An 18,860-nucleotide genomic window follows, 5' to 3' on the forward strand; every position below is an offset into this window, starting at 1 on the left:
AAATTAATACTGTACTTCGTTTTTATTCTAACCTCAAAATCCAGTCTCTTGAAAAATGCTATAAAACCTGTTTTATTAATGCAGTGTGTGCCACCGTAAAACAAACAATATACACATAACATAGGATGATGGAATATATATTTTATACAACCTAATCCGAACCAGATATAAAATTTATTTAATTTAATAGAATATTGGAAATGTTTTAAGCTGTGGAGGATACGGCGAGTTTTTTCAGATGTTCCATGAACACTTGTAATGACACGTCGTCCGTCAGCACGGGGGCGCCACCGTCCTGTAGGAAAAATATATATAAATACTTTGTAAATCTCCACATTTGTTGGCATTGAAAAGCAGTAGTTGGTTCTTTCCAAAAGATTCCATGAAATAAAAACTAGTAACACGAAAACCCAGTTCTTGAAAATGAACTTTGCTTTTAACATATTTTTTCTAACTATTTATTATCAAAAGTTGAAAGAAACCAAAGCCTTATAAAATATTGTTAGTAAGCCACAAAGCGTTTTGAGGTTAAAAGTAAAAAAATAAAAAAAAACTACCGCAGATGGTATCGGCATCGCCTGGTATCGCCACAACAATGATGAAACAAAAAAAAACAAACGTCAAACCATGCGTAGCTCAGCATATTACCAATATGCGTGCAAGTGCAGATTACAACATCGCATTTATATAAAAAATTTAAACCATGCTTCAAACCTACCACAGAACTAGAGAAATTAAAAATCTTATTAAAAACTTTTAGGTAAAGATAGCTTAAAAGATAATATGTAATAATACTCAATTTATATAGATATCACCACAAAAAAAGTAGTGGACGGCATCACTGTCAAATTAATTATTTTAATTACAATCATATGCACTCATAGCCACTTAATGAATTAAACTATCTATGCCATACATGATACAATTGATTAAAAATTACTAAACAGGCAAAATAACTGGTTTTTTTTAAATAAAAAATAAATTTTAGTCTACTGCAGTAAATAAAATGAAATATTTTATTTAGTAATATTACTTAGCATATACAAACAACATCTAATCTAAACATTGCAACTATTGAAGCTGTTTTCAGAGTAGATAGTAGATATGCTATAATATCACTTATAGCGAGGTTGTGAGAGGAAAATATGTAAAAACTAATCCAATCGTTTTCGTGAGCGTACCTCGCACACAATACGAGAACAGACAGATCGGATGTACCAATTATGAATTTTATTACCAAGGAACAAGTTCAAAAAATGATAAGCCGGATTTGTCTTAGTGGGTCCCTAGACGATCAATTTTAATGTGCAATATCATTGAACAATTTATTTAACAATAACATTGAAAGGCGGGCGCGTTCAATATCAACCCTAGACGGTCAATAATATTGCACAATACGTGATATTGCACAATAAAATTGACTGCCTAAACCGTATCTCTAATGTAAGCGCTTGAGTTATCATAGTGATAAAGTACTCACCCCGCCGTACGCGTACATGTTGTTGTGAGTCTGCGACGGGTTCACTTTAGATAGCAGAAAACGCGCCTGAAATTACAAAAACAACATATTTAAGAAAAAAGTTATAGTCATTTTCACCTTTTTTTGTCTATGAGTTGTTAATAAAGCTTGCACAGCTGCTAATAAAGTGACTCATGAGCTGTTTTGTTAACACTATAGACTCATGGGCCATGTTTATAAATTATAGTCCACATAAAACAACTCAAGATCATACCAGGTAGTTTTATGAATATAATATCGACTTGGCGGGGGCACTGCCGTGCCCCCAGATCATATTGCCAACCGAAGTACATATATATAAAAACTTGATATAATCCGTAGTAAGGTTCCCAAGGAGAGATAGAGCATTTATAATTTCGTAGTGCTAGAAAACAAATTGTTTGTTCTTAATGTAAGTTCCTTCCCTGACAAGTAATACGGATAAAATTACAACGACTGCAACATGAACAGCTAATGTCATTTTTCTCTCAATGTGTTGATGAAACAGTTTAATAACAAGTCAGTAGTATAAACAGCGATAAGTCGTCATGTGGTGGCGCGTTCTACTGGCCGCGGCCGTCGTCACATGTACGGTAACGCTCGCTCGGGGACCACAGCCGTTAAATCAGATAAAAGGTTCCATATACTCTGTCCTTCTGCTCTACAAGGAGTCAACAGCTCAATAAGGCCAGCTTATAGACACACGTAGAGCAATGGGACAAGAGCTGACTCGATTGTTGTAAGAAGTGCACAAAATAATTCGGATCTCAACAAAGTCAATCCAAAAGACAACACAACCATTAAAAAATATACAGCTAAACACATACTCTACTCCTTTTTGAAGTATATTTTAAAAGAATTGAAAAGAAGAAAAGAAAAAATTTAATTTTCATAATTTTTTCAGATGTCTTATGCGTAATGCTGTTGAACAGTATACAAAAGGAGGACTTGGCCGCGATTTCGCGGAGACTGCAGAGTGTAAACATTAGTGAGAACAATACGTGAGTTGACGTGATGATATTTAACGACCGATCACCGATAGCAATAAAACTTTGATAAACATTTCAGCTTACCGAGCGATATACGACGTATTATAGAGCTGACGACGAACAAAACTGATATCACGAACAAAAATGATATAAAGGATAACGAAGGTAAATAAACATTTTTAATCTTTTGTAAAATATTGTGGTAAATTCTTAAAATATTTTTTTTTCAGTAAAAGGTTCACATGATGCACTACTTCAAAGTAAGGAAAGACGTGAAAATAATCGAACAGATCTAAACCAATCCACCGAATCCAATCTAAACTACGAGAGAATAAAAAATAACATTGTGGAGAATAATTTACAAGACGATGAGAAAACCAACTGTGATGTTGTATTGGATTACAAAAATGGACAACCAACATTACTGAGTCTATTTCACTTTTGGAGAAATTGTGTTAATATGAGCAGACCTATGAAAAATAACAATATGGAGATAAACTTACAAAATAAGTCAGCGTCCGTACGGAACAAAAGCAATTCTATCGGTGGGCAACAAAATATTGTACCTACACTACATTTGGATGCAGAACAAACTATGAAACTGAGTAGAATTAATGACATAAAAAGAAGATATGATGAAGACGCAACAGAAAATCAAGTTACAAGTAAAATAAAACCGGAAGTACAATTCCTACAAAATTTATACAAAAATTATTTAAGTTTACGTAGAAATAGTGAAGAAAATTTTAAATCAAACGCTGATACTAATTTTAACCATTTGAATGACGATTCATCTATAGAATATACTATCAGACACAATGAATCTTATGCTACAAATAATTTAGTAAAAAAAAATTCAATTGCTCCAAGAAACGAACCAGTAAGTCTTATTTATTCCAGTGAAATTGCTAAGGAATCCAGATCCGACACTAACTTGTACTATGAAGAACATGACAACTTAAATATCAAAGATTATAACATTGATGAACCACCAGTTTACAAAAGTGGTTATGGAAAAATATTTTACGAGTACAACGAAACAGGCTTAAATACATTAAAAAATAATCCTTATAAATTCATAGAAATGTTAAAAAGTTTAGCTAAAAAACCAAGCAATAGCTTTTTAGATAATAATCAGTTTGACGGTAAACAATCAGAATTGGACATAAAATTGCACGAAGTTTTAAAACTTTTAGAGAACACAGCTGTTAATAAAGCAAATTTGATACCAACTAGGGATCCAGTAAGAAGAAAATTTAATACAAATAATCAAACTTCTACAGCAATTTTAGATCTTAGGGACATTGATTCAACCAAAAGCACAAAACGGTATTTTAATATTTTGTCAACAACAAATATACCAGTTGTGTCTGTTCCAAACGTACACTACGCCAACTGTTTGCGTCCTAGGAACAGAAAGATAAATACTTCAAATACAAAATATAAATTTTCTCAACAGAGAGTTAAGATGTTAAACAATGATAACATTCAAAATGAAGTCGTAAAGTCAAGCGAAACAGCCAACAGTAATATACCCAAAGATATTTATTTTTATCCAAAAAATTTACCACTAAAAACAGTTGTAAATAACCAGAGAATACACCCGTATTATAAGGACGCAGTAGGAAGAACCTATCAATCAAATCTATTTGAACCAATTAAGGAAATCAAATCGACGAGTCTAGAAGTAGTATCCGTTTCAAGCATACATTATGTAAACTATTTGCACCCCGAAAAAAGTATTATCAACAGTGTAAGCGCTTCAAAAGAAACTGATAAAATATCAAAATTAATACCACAATTTTCAAAAAGTTACATTTACAGTCGTGAAGCTGATGAGCATAACTATTACGAATATGAGAAAGTTAACATCATAGCTAGAAACCATAACTCACATAATATTAAGAGTTATTATTTTTACCCAAAAATATCACAGAAGCTACTTGGAACAGAACCTCGTTTACCGGGTATTTATTTTACTCCTAACGTGCCCGAACGAGGCAATCGTCAAATTGAAGAGGACGCTTACGCAAGTGAAACACAAAAACAAAACCATGCGCTCAAAAATGTGGATGCTGCCTATTCGCGCGACTGTAATATGCACAATGTGGACTTAGACAATGCGGCTATTCTAGATAAAGAGTACACCGTAGACACCGTTCCATGCACACAGAAATATGCCAATGCAACCGACAGAAGAATGAATGTAGATGCGAAAATAAATGAATCTGTAATAATTGATGAAAACAAGGCTTTACCAAAAAGTGTGATTACTAATATTGCTGAAAGAATTAAAATAGCTATTTTAGAGGATCTCAAGAAGGAATTAAATATAGCTTCATCTACAAAGTATACGACGACACCCAGATCTCTTCCGTTGAACATTACTACTACTCCATCGGCCAAAATTGCAGGTACTTATGCATTAAAAATACTATTGTATAGTACCATCTCGAAATAAATATTAATAAGTATGTTTCCTACAATATAAACTTTTCTCTTATAGAGACAACTTCGCAAATTGTATCCATTACCCACAAAATTATGATACAAGATACAGTTTTGGAGAAAATAATGAAATATTTGGAGCAGATGAACACTTCAAAAAATGGTCCTCAAAATAGAGTCAACAACTTTCAATTCAGTAACAGAAACAAAAAAATTATAGACAAGGATAACGCAAAATTTACAACTGAAACATATTTGCGCAATTTAAATAAACAAGAGAATTATGATATCACCAATCAAAATTACAAATTGGCAGTACCGAGACATAAAAAGAAAGCATCAGTTCATAAAGATATACAAAGACAGAAAAAGCATAAATTATTAAAAGATAAAATAGAAGAGCCAAAAACAGTTCAAACGAATGAATTACAAATTGCTCCTTTGGGTATATATGTGGACAGTTTTGTGTCGCCGATCAATCAAAATATCATAGTGGCATCTCACAATAAAAAGAGAGGTGATAATAGAAACAAAAACGTAAATTATTATAAACCACTAGAGAGGAATGAAATTCAAAATAACCCTTCTCCACCTAAGTATCGTACAAATATTCCTCCACCGACTAGCAACGTAAGAAGCAGTCAGCAATATAATATCAATAGCTATACAAATTACGATTATCAAAAAAATCATATGTCTGAAGAACACGATGTAAAATATTTGGATGACAAGTTTTTGAATAAAGTCGTGAAAGATTCGACTGCGCCAAAACTGCCCTCGAATAAGGATTGTTGTGATCGTGAATACCTATCACAACTCATGTACGAATGTTGCAACGACAAAGTTGTGTCGAGAAGTCTAGAACCGTTGATTAACAACGACTACAACGAGGCAAATGATAGAGGCTACGGAAGCTTCATACAATCACAGAACAAAGTGAATGTTATGCTGGCAAGAGCTTTAGCTTCAAGAAGTAAGTTTCGAAGCGTTGAAAGTATTTAGTAATATATCTATATCTATGGACGCTTCACACCACGCCAGTCTGGCCCGTGCTTAGTACCTGAAGGACTTGTGTTACAGGTACCAGAAAACGGAAATATATTTAATACTTTTATACTATACACATATTTAATACACATCCAGAACATTGAAAACTTTTTGTTTCGTTAGCGGGATTGGGAGCTGCCACACACTGACCAACAGTAGGCACATTAATAATATGTTATTTTATATTGTTTACATAGAGCAATAAAAATATATTTTGTATCAGATTTCATTTATTTTTGTTATCTTGTCCTGAAATAGTTTTGCACGTATTTCATGCCACAATTTTAAAACTTTTATATAGATTGTATCTTTATGAGTTTTTCGTCTATTTGGTTTGTAAGTTTGTAAATAGGATCAAGTTAGGAAAAAAATCTTTGATTTGATTTTCTTTTAAGACCTATCTGCCAGTTACCCAGCATAGTACTCATCAGAAAAGGAGGTCGATTCCTTGGCAGATTGCGGACCTAAGTAATTTGGTCGCCTTAGGTCAAACCCATCCGACCGATCACAGCTAACATTGAATTGACATAAGCCGACCACATGACCTATCAACTGCCTAGGAATTAATTGCCTCTAGGGTACCTAAACCTCTAGTTTCCCATGGTAACGAAGTGTATACCTGCGAGCCACCATGCTCCGTATCGATGTATCTGGGCACGGGGAAGCGGCTCTGTAGTATCTCCTGCGCGTCGTCGACGGGCGCCCGCAGCAGCTGCGCGAAACTCTCATACTCCGCCATATCCTGGTACCGCAGCGCGCGCCATTGAGCTATCGTCTGTAAGCAAAAAGTTTAAAAAACGGTAAGCAAAACGAATGGAGACATTGATGATAATTTTACACAAGAACTAGATGATGCCCGCAAGTTCGTTGCGCCAAAATTCATTTATAGCGCAGGAACCGTACCTTTTTTTGGGATAAAAGTACCCTGTGTCCTTTCTTGGGACTCTACAAACTATCCTCATACAAAATTTCAGCAAAATTGGTTCAGCGGTTCAGGCGTGAAGAGGTAACAAACAGAGAGACAGACAGACTTACTTACATATTTTATTATTAGTATGGATTTTGGATATCGGTTGAAAAATGATAAACGAATATAGGTTTGAATTTTCATCTAGGCAAAATACGATTTCCTGTTTTAAATTCGTTTAAGTTACAACTTGCAGGCAACATCTAGTAGCTGTAATTTGCTTACAGCTTTCAACTGTTTCTTATTTTACTATTGCAAGTCAATTAAACTGTTTATCCCACACCTAGAAATAACGAATGACCTACTTATCATTGTCTTGCATATTAGAAAAGTCGCTTAACAGACAAAAATAGCATACCTTATGTGATCGCACGCGACGCCGAACGCGACGCATTTTAGATTCCATTGTATAAAAGGATGTGAAACCTCGCACATATTCGTACACGCCGCATTTCGTGTACCATGCGATGCGTTCGAAGCATACGGCGCGTACGGTGCAATCAAACGTGCTTAATACCATTGTCATTTGTCAGTAAGTGGGCTTACCTCTCCGTGATAAATGAGTATTTGGAAGAAGGTGTCCATGAGGAGTATCTTGTCTGGCTGGATGGAGGAGGTGTCTAGGAGCACGGGTTCCGGCGGGCCGCCGAACCCGTACGAGTACAGGATCGGCTGGATCATGATCAACGACTGAGTCAAGTCCTCGCGCATCAGCATGTGCCTGGAATATGAAAGATATAGATACAATTTTACATTCCTACTTTTATGTTTTTAAAGCCACCATCATCTTGATGAACGTGAGTCGTGACTGTATGTGTGTGTGAGAAATAGGTGTTTTAGACAATGTAAATCTCATCCAAATGTGTATCATTTTGTTTGCGGCCATAATAATAAATAAATAAGTAAATAAAATCATTTATCTTGGTCGTCTGAGACACACAATAAGAATAAACTGACATTTTGAAACCATTTTGTATCAATTCAACCTTGTCAATATCATTATCATCCAAGTGGCAACAGATTCCTTGTTCTCTAAAAAATCTTCTCTCATCACAATGCAGTGACCAGCAATCTTAATAAACATTCTACATAGGAAAGGAAAGTAGCTCACCTGTAGAAAGTAGTCTCGTCCGGTGAATTATTGAACACTTGCAGGAACTGCGAGCGACGGAGGTGATACATAAACTGCGGGTAGAGACTGAAGTTCTCAGCGAGGCGGAAGCTGTTAGGGTCGTCCTTGGCGTACTCCCCGAACTTCTGGCACAGGCGGATGAGCGTGCGGTCCAGCCAGCGCAGCACGTCCGGCCCGTCCTCCTGCTCCGCGCGGTAGACCACGAGCCGCGCCATCACGACCGCAGCGGCCTCCTGGTCGAACCCGCCGGAGATGTGCTGCAGGTTGACCGCCGCGTCGCCCCAGCTGGTTAACATTTAAGAGTTTTTATTTTATAGTAGTTTATAATCCAAAAACTCTTAAAATCATAATATTTTATTAAGTTGTTTAAATCTCTAAGCTTCATACTCAGTTCACGTCGAGTATGCAAAATACGATATCGCCCTTAGACTAGAAACATCTGTCACTTCATGTCAATCGCGGTTTGTATAAAAAACGGTGAAATATAACAAGTTTTCCGACAATGACCTGGGTCAATGACCGCTACGGACAGAATTCAGCAATTTGAGAATAATTTATATGAACAACAGCAACACAATAATAAGTAAAAAAGTTAATTTATTATTCTTTACAAATGACATACTTTCGTGCGGCGGTAGTGACTCGCACGCGGCGCTGTCCGCTGGAGTGTTGGTACTGCGTGATGAGCTGCACGCAGCCGCGACCGCCGCCAGCTGTAGGCGCCGCCGCCTGGCTCACCACCTGACACATACATGGGACTATCAGAGAAGTTGATTCATAGGCAGATGGGGGACCTACATAATTTGATCGCGTTATGTAAAACCCAGCCAACAGTTCATAATTAACTGACATATTCCGACCAAATGACGGTGGTCTGTCATCTGCCTCTGAATAAATTTCTTCGTGTACCACACCTACTACATCTACTTAAAACATATTTTATAATAAGTAAATTTTAATTAAACCAGTAACTATTTAGCCTGAACCCTAAGATAGGAATTTGGCGATTGACCAATCTTTTTGATGACTATCATGCCCACTTAAATACTATCAAGTATCATATCATGCTCCTATTGCATAAGAAGCTTGTGCAAGCGAAGGAAACAAGTAATGACTCAATGTTTGAATTTCTTGTGTTTTACAACTAGACCTTTAACAAATTCTGAACCTGAATACATGTGAAGTAACTTAACAATAACTGTTACTTAATGCAATGCAAAACTCTTAACAACATTCATTATTTTATATAAATAAAAAGACTAGGGTAAACAAATAACAAAATATAGTACTTACAAAGTGTAGAAAAATCTTTAAAAAAATTACAAACCTCAAAGAAGATTGCCATTGTAGTGCTGGGTGTGAAGGTGCACATTTTCCATTGGCTTGTGTTACCCATACCCACTTCCTGGTCCGATACACATGGACCTTTGACGTTTAGAGACACACAGGAACCAATAGCTCCAGAAACTGAAAGATAAAAAAATATATATACACATCATATTTTGTTTGTTACATACATTATGAAACACTTTGATGATTAAATTTGAATTGTGGAAAACTTACTTTTAAGTTCTCTACTGCATTTAACTTCAAAAGTGCCATTAAATGCCATCTTATAATCTCCCTTCTGGTCCTTAGCAAATACTCTTTGGAAAGTCTGTTTGAACAGCGAAGAGTTGAAGGAATCACCCATCACCATGTGGCCACTAAAACGAACTACATGTTAACATACAATAAGATTAAACACCAATTTGTCCTTATAATAATTACCCAATCCCATAAATAAACCCATCAATCATGGAAAAACGAGACACAATACTTTATCTATTGTTATCGTGGCCGGATGTGGCCGCTTGGGGCTTCATGAATTAAGGACAATTTGGCATAAAATAAAATATAACTTATATAATATTTTAAAATACATCACAATATGAATACTAACAAAACATTGTTATGTATGAAATTTGAATCCTTATTTAATGTCCTCTTACATTACAAAAAATTTATATTGTCTTCATAAAAAAAATAAGGCACTACTTTTGTTTAAAAAAAAATTATACATACCCAGTAGAATTACAACACTGTTTCATCTCCATTAAACCAGTTTGATCTAACGCACATGAGTAAATGTCTATAGCATGTCCATTTGTGGCGGCCCTGAATGCCAGGGCTTCGTAATGCTTGATAGCTTTCTTCATGTATTTAGCATTATCCTTGTGAATGTCATGATGTGACCTGATAGGCTGCTTAAGCTCATCGTTTACAACTTGACCTGGTCCCTGCGAGCATGGGCCTCCGAGGAACATCATAATTCTGGCACCGGTGTTGGGATAAGTGACTTCTAGAAGTCCCACAGCCAAGGAGAGAGCCACTCCACTGCTACGTAAGGGACGTTTACCAACACCGAGGGGCCACGGATCCCGACCCAGTTCACTTAGCAAGTCAGTGAGAGCCATGTCGCATTGTTTGACGGGTTGCAGAAAGCGGTGAGCTGGAGGCTGAGGAGGTTGAGCTCCGGGTCTCTGCTGGGGATTCGGGGCACTGACGCGGCCAATAGCTAGCTGCTCCTGTATTTGTTTTGCAGTCAAATCCTTTGTGCCCTTGAACACAAAGCACTTGTATATGCCTTCTGTGCCTGCAATTGTATTATAATTTAGTATTCTTATTTTAAAGAATAAATATGAATCCTGAAAAACTAAAAAAACTTACCAAGTTCGTGAATTTGCACCATACGCCCAAAAGTAATAAGACCAACTAAAGCATTTTGTGGCATCAAACTGAGGGATGTCTGAAGGGAATCTTTAAGAGCTTTTAGTTCTTCTTCATCTAAGCATGTGTCCACAACCAGAAGGAAGATGGGTGGCATACTCTGAGCTCGGGTTATTGTGTACTCAATTGTGGAGAAGTTGGGAATGAGTTCGGCTGGCTGATGTTGCTCAGATATTGCAGCATATTGTGGTGGAAACTATAAAAATATAAAATAACACAACATTAGCACTAAAATTTTAATTTAATCATCTTAACTTTCAAAATTTGCTGATTGTTGGCTTTTGATCAAGTATGTAAATAAAACACTTACAGGATTGCGTTGGAAACAGAAGTTGCACACCCATAATTTTGACCTATAATCCACTTGACACATAGGGTTTAGGACTGCACGGCAGTTATTGCGTGTACAGAGTACTGGCTCATACTGTATCGGTGGCAAATCTGGCCGCTCTTTCAGTGGTTGATACAAGCAAACTAGAGGCACCACAAGTCTTGTTGCTTCGATCTTACTGGACGGCCACACGTTCCATGTGAACCGTATACCATCACGATCCTCATTCTGCTGTATAAATTCTTCGTAGGTCGCCATCTCAGTAGTCTAGAATGGAAAAACTTAATTAAACCATGAATCACTTGAGAGAAAAATCGGAAATCGTTTGTGAAAAAAATGGTCACTTTATGCGCACCAAGTTAACATGTACTGAATGGTAGCTAGAAAATCTAGCTGATTACACAATTATAACAATGTTAATTCATTCAAAATCACTGTTTTTGCTTTTTACAACTTCTCCAGACGGTCCAGTCAATTTCAGGCTGATTTGGCAATTGTCAAAAACAACCATAGATGATAGAGGATAGTGAACTGTCACTTCAGCCACGTCATTTCTTGATACGCAACGCCTGAAAAATGCTTAAAAATAACTTTGTGTATGAATGTGAATTAAATGAAACAATTTTTCTGCAACGTATGATAATTGCTTTTATTTAATTAAAATTAATTTATTTTGTAAATTAAATACAGATTAGATAAATAAATTTGCAACCATAAAATACAGAAGCACTTTTTGTCTATGGCTTTGTGCAACGTTCCATTTAACGCATAATAAGTAGTACAAATAAATTATATTTATTTATTATTTAATTGATTTATATTACTTTTTTAATTGTGGTACGTTTTTCATAACAATTTATTCATGTGTAGTTTAGTTTGTCCAATAATAATAACTTTTTTGTTACGTAATTATTTAAAATATGTACACACGGATCACAACAGCAGTAATGTACACACATTATAATGAAACGTTTTCTATGCATTATTTTTTTTAGTAATGGCCATAGTAAATTGTATCTAATTAACACGGGACATGATTTTCTGTATAAAATTGAGTTTATAATTAAAAGGATAACATTTTGGATTTATAACCGTAACAAAAAATTAATGACATGTCATTGCTTTGTTTCAAGAGCAGGAAGTTTACGCCAAAAATTGCGATTGCGCACTGGCCAAATTAGTAGGTAGTGTGAAAGAAAATGGCGATCAGCGAAAGGCGTCCGGAGTTAACGTGATGAAAAACATTGTTAAAAGCTCAATTACATAGTGTTATAGTTATAAATTGTGTCAGATGTAGATTAATTAAGTGTTAATGAATAGTGATTGTGTATAAAAATGGCTGCGAACATGTACAGAGTCGGCGGTAAGTTTTGGTTATTTTTGTTGTAGCTTCGCCGGTTCACCGCCAGCCGACTAGCGGTGCTTTGCTTTGATTGTCGCACCTTTATTATTTGTTCAAATTAATTAGTACAACAAAGAAAATGCCTTATTTGCACACAGTTCAAAGTGTTTAAGGAGATTTTAGCGTGAAAACAATGTTCATTCGTATTTATTGACAACTCGGACGATTTACCAAATTCTTCAAATAGGACATATTTTGCATCTAGATATCTTTGTATCGGTCGCGTATCTACATACGGATGGTCAGACACTGTAAAGTGTAAACGGTAGTCGACCGCGACTGTTTTTTATACATTTTGGAGGAGTTATTTTAAAATTTAGCCGTGTTTGACGTGAGATTTTAAGGTTATGGTGTATGTTGTCAAAACACCTAGTAATTTTTTCTGGAGTTCGGAGTGTGGAGAGATGTGTAATGGGTGGATGAACGTGGGGACATGCTGGGTAGTGTTTAGGCGGCGCTTTGGTCCAGTGGTCGGTCGTCGGGTCGTCAGGGGGGAGCTGCCCGTGTGGCGCGCGTCGCGGCCGCCGCGTCGAATGCTAATTAGTTCTTCCTCTACACTACTTCCTATCACTCCATTTTATTGTACCTAAACCACTCGCTCTAACCTTTGAGGTTGTTTGTTGTTTGACTCTAATTTAAACATTTTTATTTAAAAAAATATATTTTTAATTATATGCATAAATTAATTGCAGACTTGTTAATTATCTAAATGCGCCCCAAAGTTCTGTTGTAACAGTACTATTCTCAAATCATGGAATTCTGTCTGTAGCGGTCATTGACTCCCTGTCAAACTAATAAATAGTTGGAGATTATCATACGAGTCACTATAAGTATAAGAGTTACCAAGACGTTTTCCAATGAAACTATAATAGTCTGTTTACTAGAATTCAATTTAAATTCTTAAGTTAATAGAATGCAGTGCGAGTATTTTTCATATAGCTCCTAGATTTGAAAGGTCAATGACCGCTGGTGCCTCCTTAAATTGTCCTGACTATAGTACATAATTAGACATAATAGTTAACATAAGTCTTGCATTGTAACGATTCTTTGCATGAAATTAACATTTAAAGTAGAACTGTAGGCTAGAGAAAAATTATTGTTTAAATATAATATTATCAATGTAATATTATCTGTGATCATGGGCGTACCGAGGCCCCCCCCCCCCCCCCCCCCCCTCCTGAATCTAGTTGACGTCCCTACTAAGTATATTATCTAGTACTTTCATCTATAAAAATTTTAAATAATAAAACATATTTTTGCCATTTGTTTGCAATACAATATTTTTACAACTAAAAATTATTAATTTTTTATTCCTTATAAACACCTAGCTTATAAAAAAATCTGATTTGCCCCCCCCTGGCCCAGAATCTGCGTAATTTGCGACAACTTTTCTTCTTACACTATACTCAAAACATTAATTCTCACATTTTTAATTGATACCAATAGAAAATTACCTAAAAGTAATCTACTTGTTACATCATAATATCACAATACATTGTTATCTCTAGGAAACAAGATAGGTTCGTAGTACAGACAATTTGACCTTCAACGCCAGCTGTTTAATAGATCTTATCAATATTATCATTACAAGACAAAATCTCAATTAATACACTAAAGTACATTTGGACACAATAGAACAAACATACTGAACTATGATTGAATTGGTAAAGACAAACAAAATGTTTAGAGTTTGGAAATTTGAATCTCTGCTGAATAATTTTATTTCTATTGAAACTGCTACTTATATTTATTTTACTATATTATGTATGGGCTGTGGAGATTAAATTGAATATATCTCTATATCTTTTAATGGTGGCATCTTAGTACTATTGCCTCTCTGTTAGCATTAGATCAAAATGAATCTCAGTAGTATGATGATCTGGAGCTTATATTTGAGGAGCTGGCAAAGGAAATTGGACAAGTCCACCAGAGTTTTTTTTTTCGAATCGTATTCTCTTGACCCATCTGCGTCTTTCCTGTTAATTATTTCAATCAAAACCAGTTAAAAAGGCTTTAAAAACACCATTTTCAAGCAAAACGGGAATAGTTCAGTAGTAGTAGTTGATACTAGTTTTTTAACCACCGTGTTAATTTTTTTCTCGCGGACTAATCAGGTTTTGTTCGTCAGCTCTCCTCAATTGTACAAAACTGTCACAATACTTTGTTCTATGCAAAACATTTTAGTATTCTTGCCATAATACTACATAGCATTGAGAGTTGAGACTGCTTGCGAAATTAATGTTTGAAATGCTAGTTGTATGTTTTTATGACTTAGATAAAAATAAGATATCAAATTTGAAATTATACTTAAAAGGGTTCACAGGTGTAGTGTTAATTTGTACTACGAGTAATGTATTCGTTATTAGTTATCACTAGACATCGGATTATATGCACGATCAAAGTGCCGAAATATGCATGCAAGTATGCACGAAAAAGTGGCTGAAATATGCACAAATTATGCACAATCAAAAGTCACTTCATATTAAAATATTATTATTTTTTGAAGAGTTTTCCTGTAGTCCCGTTAATAAAAGCGCCAATTTTTATAATTTCCTCAAATCTAGGATTATTCATTTCTTATACAGCACCAATAATAATTTTCTACCAACATTTTCCATTAAATTGTTAACTACTTTATTCAAAATTTTTACTAATGTTGAAACTTGAACCAATAAACTACAAAGAAAAATTTCGTTTCTGGAAAGATATTGTACTTACCTATTGGGTGTATTGCATTCTTTAAATGGGGATGGAGCTACATATTATTTGAAGTGTTTTGATCTATCTTACCTCTGTTTTGTGGCCTTGGTGTGTGTCATGGTAGCTAGTTTGAAGACCACGAGGGCATAAAACTACCGAAATATGCACTATCAACGAAAAATTGCCAAAATATGCACTATCGCCTAAAAAGTATGCAATTGCATATAATCCGATTTGTAGTTATCACTTTACTAATTTAAAATAATTTAAAATATGTTTAATTAATTATAAAAAAAATATCCAGATGATGCGATTGACGTCCTATTTAGATGCCTAATTAATCTCATTTATTTATTATATATGTGTTAAATTCATCTTTGTCGTACATTGGGAAAACCCACCCATCCCAACCAACCTATCAAGGTAAATCCATTTTGACGAAAGATATTGTACACTTTGAGCTTTCGTTCGCGTTGCTTTGCTCGCGACTCGCGAGTCGCCCAAGAGCAAGAGTCGACAGACAGACTTTCGTCATTTTGTAAAGGCTGAAAGTTTTTCTATAAGTACATATCCCCTATGTAAGAACGACCAGCAACTATGTTTCATAGGGACAAAAAGTGATGATAATCTTACCAATATGTGATTAAAAATACGGTATAGACTGTCATTTTTTAATTCAAGCTAAAATTTAGGAAATCAATATTCCTGATGTAAATTATTATACATAGATGTTGAGCTACACAGTACGAGATGTGTGTACATCGAAATAGATCATAGATGCACTATTTGAACTTTATATCCATAGCGATAAGGTCGAGATCAGTTACACCAGATATGTCCGCGACCGTACACGCATTGTCTACGGGCAGGTAACGGTCAATAGTAATTGACGTATTGAACCCCCGCCCCCTAACCGTGACGTTACGGATCTAGCAGCTGCTAACACTTGGGCCATTTTTGAAAGGGACACAAGACCTCAGTGTCACGGGTCACCGTAATTATATCGTGTTTAAATCTAATTTGACAACGTAAATAGAATAAAATACGCGTTTACAATAATTATGCTTTATGTGAGATCGAGTCTCGGTCGCACAAAAAGTCTGTCGTCTGCGATCTCCCCAAATGTAACCAATAACCATTTAAATTTTCTATGTAAACCTCTGGGTATTAATCACTATTATATTATTATTTACTAGAGGTCCGGCGCGGCTTCGCTCGCGATAATTAGGAATTTTACGGAAACCGTACATTTTCCCATAAAAATAGCTATACTCCCTTCACGTGATCTACTTTATATCTGTGCCAAATATTGCCATAAAAATTTCTCCAGTAGCTCGTGAGATAAACCCTTTCTAATATTTCCCCCGTTTTTTCCCACATTTTCCTGAGTTTCTTCGGTCGTATTAGTTTTAGCGTGATAATATATATTAAACCTATAGCCACTCGACAAATGAGCTATCTAACACTGAAATAAGTTTTTAAATCGGACCTGTAGTTCCTGATATTAGCGCGTTCAAGCAAACATACTCTTCAGGTTTATAATATTAAGTATAGATTTTTTTTAATTATCGCTTGACAAACTCGAGTCTCGATCTAAAAGACTATGAAAAATACCAATAACAGGGTCATAATAGGCTCATAATCGTAAATATAGGGACGATGCATAGTATAATATGGTAGTGATGATGATGATGATGAATGTAATTTGCATAGTAGCATAATATGCTTTCCGTTCTTAAAACAACGCCGAAACTCCCAAACTTGTTACATCTATAAAGAATCAGGAGTTCTCTCAGCACCTTCCGAACCACGGTATACCAGGTATACCTCGGTGCAAAATCTTACTAATTGTCGGTAGCTTGCTTAGAATCACCACATGTTTCCCTATAAATTTTGAGGAGTTCCCTCGATTACTTATGGATCCCTCATCAGATCACCACTTTTGTGAATATAATACCAAATTGGGATGATACCCTATATACCAAAAGAAATTTTTTGAAAATCAGTTAACAAACGGCGGAGTAATTGTTGAATATAAGAAAACGAACATAACACCTCCCCCATTTTGAAAGTCGGTTAAAATTTTAGCCTATGTGTTATTCTGATGCATAAGCTATATTATTGTAAAGTTTCATTAAAATACGTTCAGTAGTTTTTGCGTGTAAGAGTAACAAACATCCATACTGTATCCAAACAAATTTTCGCCTTTATAATATTAGTAGGATTATGTACCACTACCGCATCTCTGACGAAGTCTTGCGGGGCGGAAGAGAGTCCCACGTTCGCGTTCGCGTCATACAAATTAAAAACTTCAAAAAAATCCACTTAAAAATAAACAGGGGCAACTTATATGTTGCCTAAATATTTTGTATAGTTATCGAGAATTAATTAAAGTTTATTGCATCCGTTATTTCGTTATCGGCCGACGTGGGGGACGCTAGTCAGACATGTCATTTACGATCTCTACAGTAGATTCTACTAACAGCTAAATAATATTTTAAATTAATACAGATTCGTTACCGTCTTGGTCTGTAAAGCTTGTGCATATCTGGCTTAAAGTTAACATTAGGGCCTCAAGTCTTAAGTTCCTAACCATCTACTACGGAAACCAACCATCTACTATAGAGATTTCCACGAAGCCATGGATCGCATTGTGAGCTTACTTATAACTAGCGACCTGCCGCGTCGTCGCACGGGTATAAAATATATATAGCCAGTGCTGAAAAAATGGTTAAAATCGATAGCCTATGATCCTTCACGTGGTCTACTTCTTATCTGTGCCAATTAACATAAAAACTGCTCCAGTAGTTCGCGAGATAAGCCCTTTCAAATAATTTCCCCCGTTTTTACTACATCCTCCTATTATTCTTAGCGTGATAAAATATATCCTATAGCCTCCCTCAATAAATGCGCCATCTAACACTGAAAGAATTTTTCAAATCGGGCCAGTAGTTCCTGAGATTAGCGCGTTCAAGTTAGCCCTTTCAAATAATTTTCCCCGTTTTTCCGCATTTTCTTCTATTTCTTTGCTCCTATTAGTCTAAGCGTGAAAAAATATAGCCTATAGCCTTCCTCGATAAATAAGCTATCTAATACTGAAAGAATCATCAAAATCCGTTGCGTATTTTTTTTAGATTAAAGGGACACGAGGGAAAAAAACGACTTTGTTTTATACTCAGTTTTATAATATGATCAATAGATGAAGTTTATTAGTTACCACTTACATTTTAATTTTCTTTCTTGTAGGTCTTCTTTTGAGATAGGTATTCCTGCAGACAGAAAATAGATGACTTATAATCAAGAAGTCAAATGAGGCTTTAACTTACTCGATGTAGAGACTAGAGCAAAGGAGTTCTATCTGTGCAGGTTATTTAATTATTCATTTTGATTGAAAACTATTTTAAATTAATGTAAGAAAGTCCTCATCGCTTATTTATTATTGGTAGTCAGCTAAAAGGACCTCAATCGGAAATAACGATCCCTCCCGCCTGCAAAACGACAACTACTAAACGAAAGGCATTTATTTGGGGTTCCACCACCTAAAACTTTGGGAACCCTCTGAAATACGTTTTGGAGA

At 35.5% G+C, this 18,860-nt stretch overlaps 3 protein-coding genes across 5 annotated transcripts in view; 2 read left to right on the top strand and 1 right to left on the bottom strand.

Annotated features, from left to right (window-relative positions):
• Positions 1-155: 155 nt before the first annotated feature.
• LOC121726500 (protein transport protein Sec23A) lies at positions 156-11,684 on the bottom strand. Of its 2 annotated transcripts, XM_042113885.1 has the most exons (13): positions 11,537-11,684; positions 11,161-11,448; positions 10,791-11,046; positions 10,146-10,716; positions 9,645-9,787; positions 9,409-9,548; positions 8,704-8,822; positions 8,061-8,366; positions 7,496-7,670; positions 6,602-6,757; positions 1,481-1,546; positions 558-578; positions 156-295 (listed from the first exon to the last, which is right to left on the bottom strand). In XM_042113885.1, the coding sequence occupies exons 2-13, from the start codon at positions 11,437-11,439 to the stop codon at positions 206-208; spliced, it is 2,322 nt and encodes a 773-aa protein (XP_041969819.1). In that variant the 5' UTR covers positions 11,440-11,448; positions 11,537-11,684; the 3' UTR covers positions 156-205. The 2 variants fall into 2 exon arrangements, with proteins under 2 accessions (XP_041969819.1, XP_041969820.1); XM_042113886.1 differs by lacking the exon at positions 558-578.
• LOC121726499 (probable basic-leucine zipper transcription factor F) lies at positions 1,811-5,981 on the top strand. Of its 2 annotated transcripts, XM_042113883.1 has the most exons (5): positions 1,811-2,134; positions 2,403-2,499; positions 2,567-2,652; positions 2,718-4,901; positions 4,994-5,981. In XM_042113883.1, exons 1-5 carry the CDS (start codon positions 2,047-2,049, stop codon positions 5,935-5,937), a joined length of 3,399 nt encoding a protein of 1,132 aa, XP_041969817.1. In that variant the 5' UTR covers positions 1,811-2,046; the 3' UTR covers positions 5,938-5,981. The 2 variants fall into 2 exon arrangements, with proteins under 2 accessions (XP_041969817.1, XP_041969818.1); XM_042113884.1 differs by lacking the exon at positions 1,811-2,134 and having other exon boundaries at positions 2,388-2,652; positions 2,718-5,981.
• Positions 11,685-12,172: 488 nt separating the features above from the next.
• Positions 12,173-18,860, top strand: part of LOC121726020 (metastasis-associated protein MTA3) — an 80,699-nt gene continuing 74,011 nt past the window's right edge. Inside the window, exon 1 of the mRNA XM_042113235.1 lies at positions 12,173-12,544. Coding sequence (XP_041969169.1) covers positions 12,517-12,544 — 28 coding nt within the window. The 5' untranslated portion in view covers positions 12,173-12,516. The remainder of the gene's footprint in view (positions 12,545-18,860) is intronic.

The sequence above is a fragment of the Aricia agestis genome, chromosome 4, assembly GCF_905147365.1.
Source record: "Aricia agestis chromosome 4, ilAriAges1.1, whole genome shotgun sequence".
Classification (NCBI taxonomy): Eukaryota; Metazoa; Arthropoda; class Insecta; order Lepidoptera; family Lycaenidae; genus Aricia; species Aricia agestis.

Coding starts and splice junctions, on each gene's coding strand:
- LOC121726499 (XM_042113883.1), top strand. CDS start 2,047: ATGTGGTGGCGCGTTCTACTGGCCGCGGCCGTCGTCACATGTACGGTA. Junction 2,135..2,402: donor GCCGTTAAATCAGATAAAAG/GTTCCATATACT, acceptor TAATTTTTTCAG/ATGTCTTATGCGTAATGCTG. Junction 2,653..2,717: donor TGATATAAAGGATAACGAAG/GTAAATAAACAT, acceptor TTTTTTTTTCAG/TAAAAGGTTCACATGATGCA.
- LOC121726500 (XM_042113885.1), bottom strand. CDS start 11,439: ATGGCGACCTACGAAGAATTTATACAGCAGAATGAGGATCGTGATGGT. Junction 9,549..9,644: donor ATGCAGTAGAGAACTTAAAA/GTAAGTTTTCCA, acceptor TTTATCTTTCAG/TTTCTGGAGCTATTGGTTCC. Junction 579..1,480: donor ACATGTACGCGTACGGCGGG/GTGAGTACTTTA, acceptor TGGCGATACCAG/GCGATGCCGATACCATCTGC.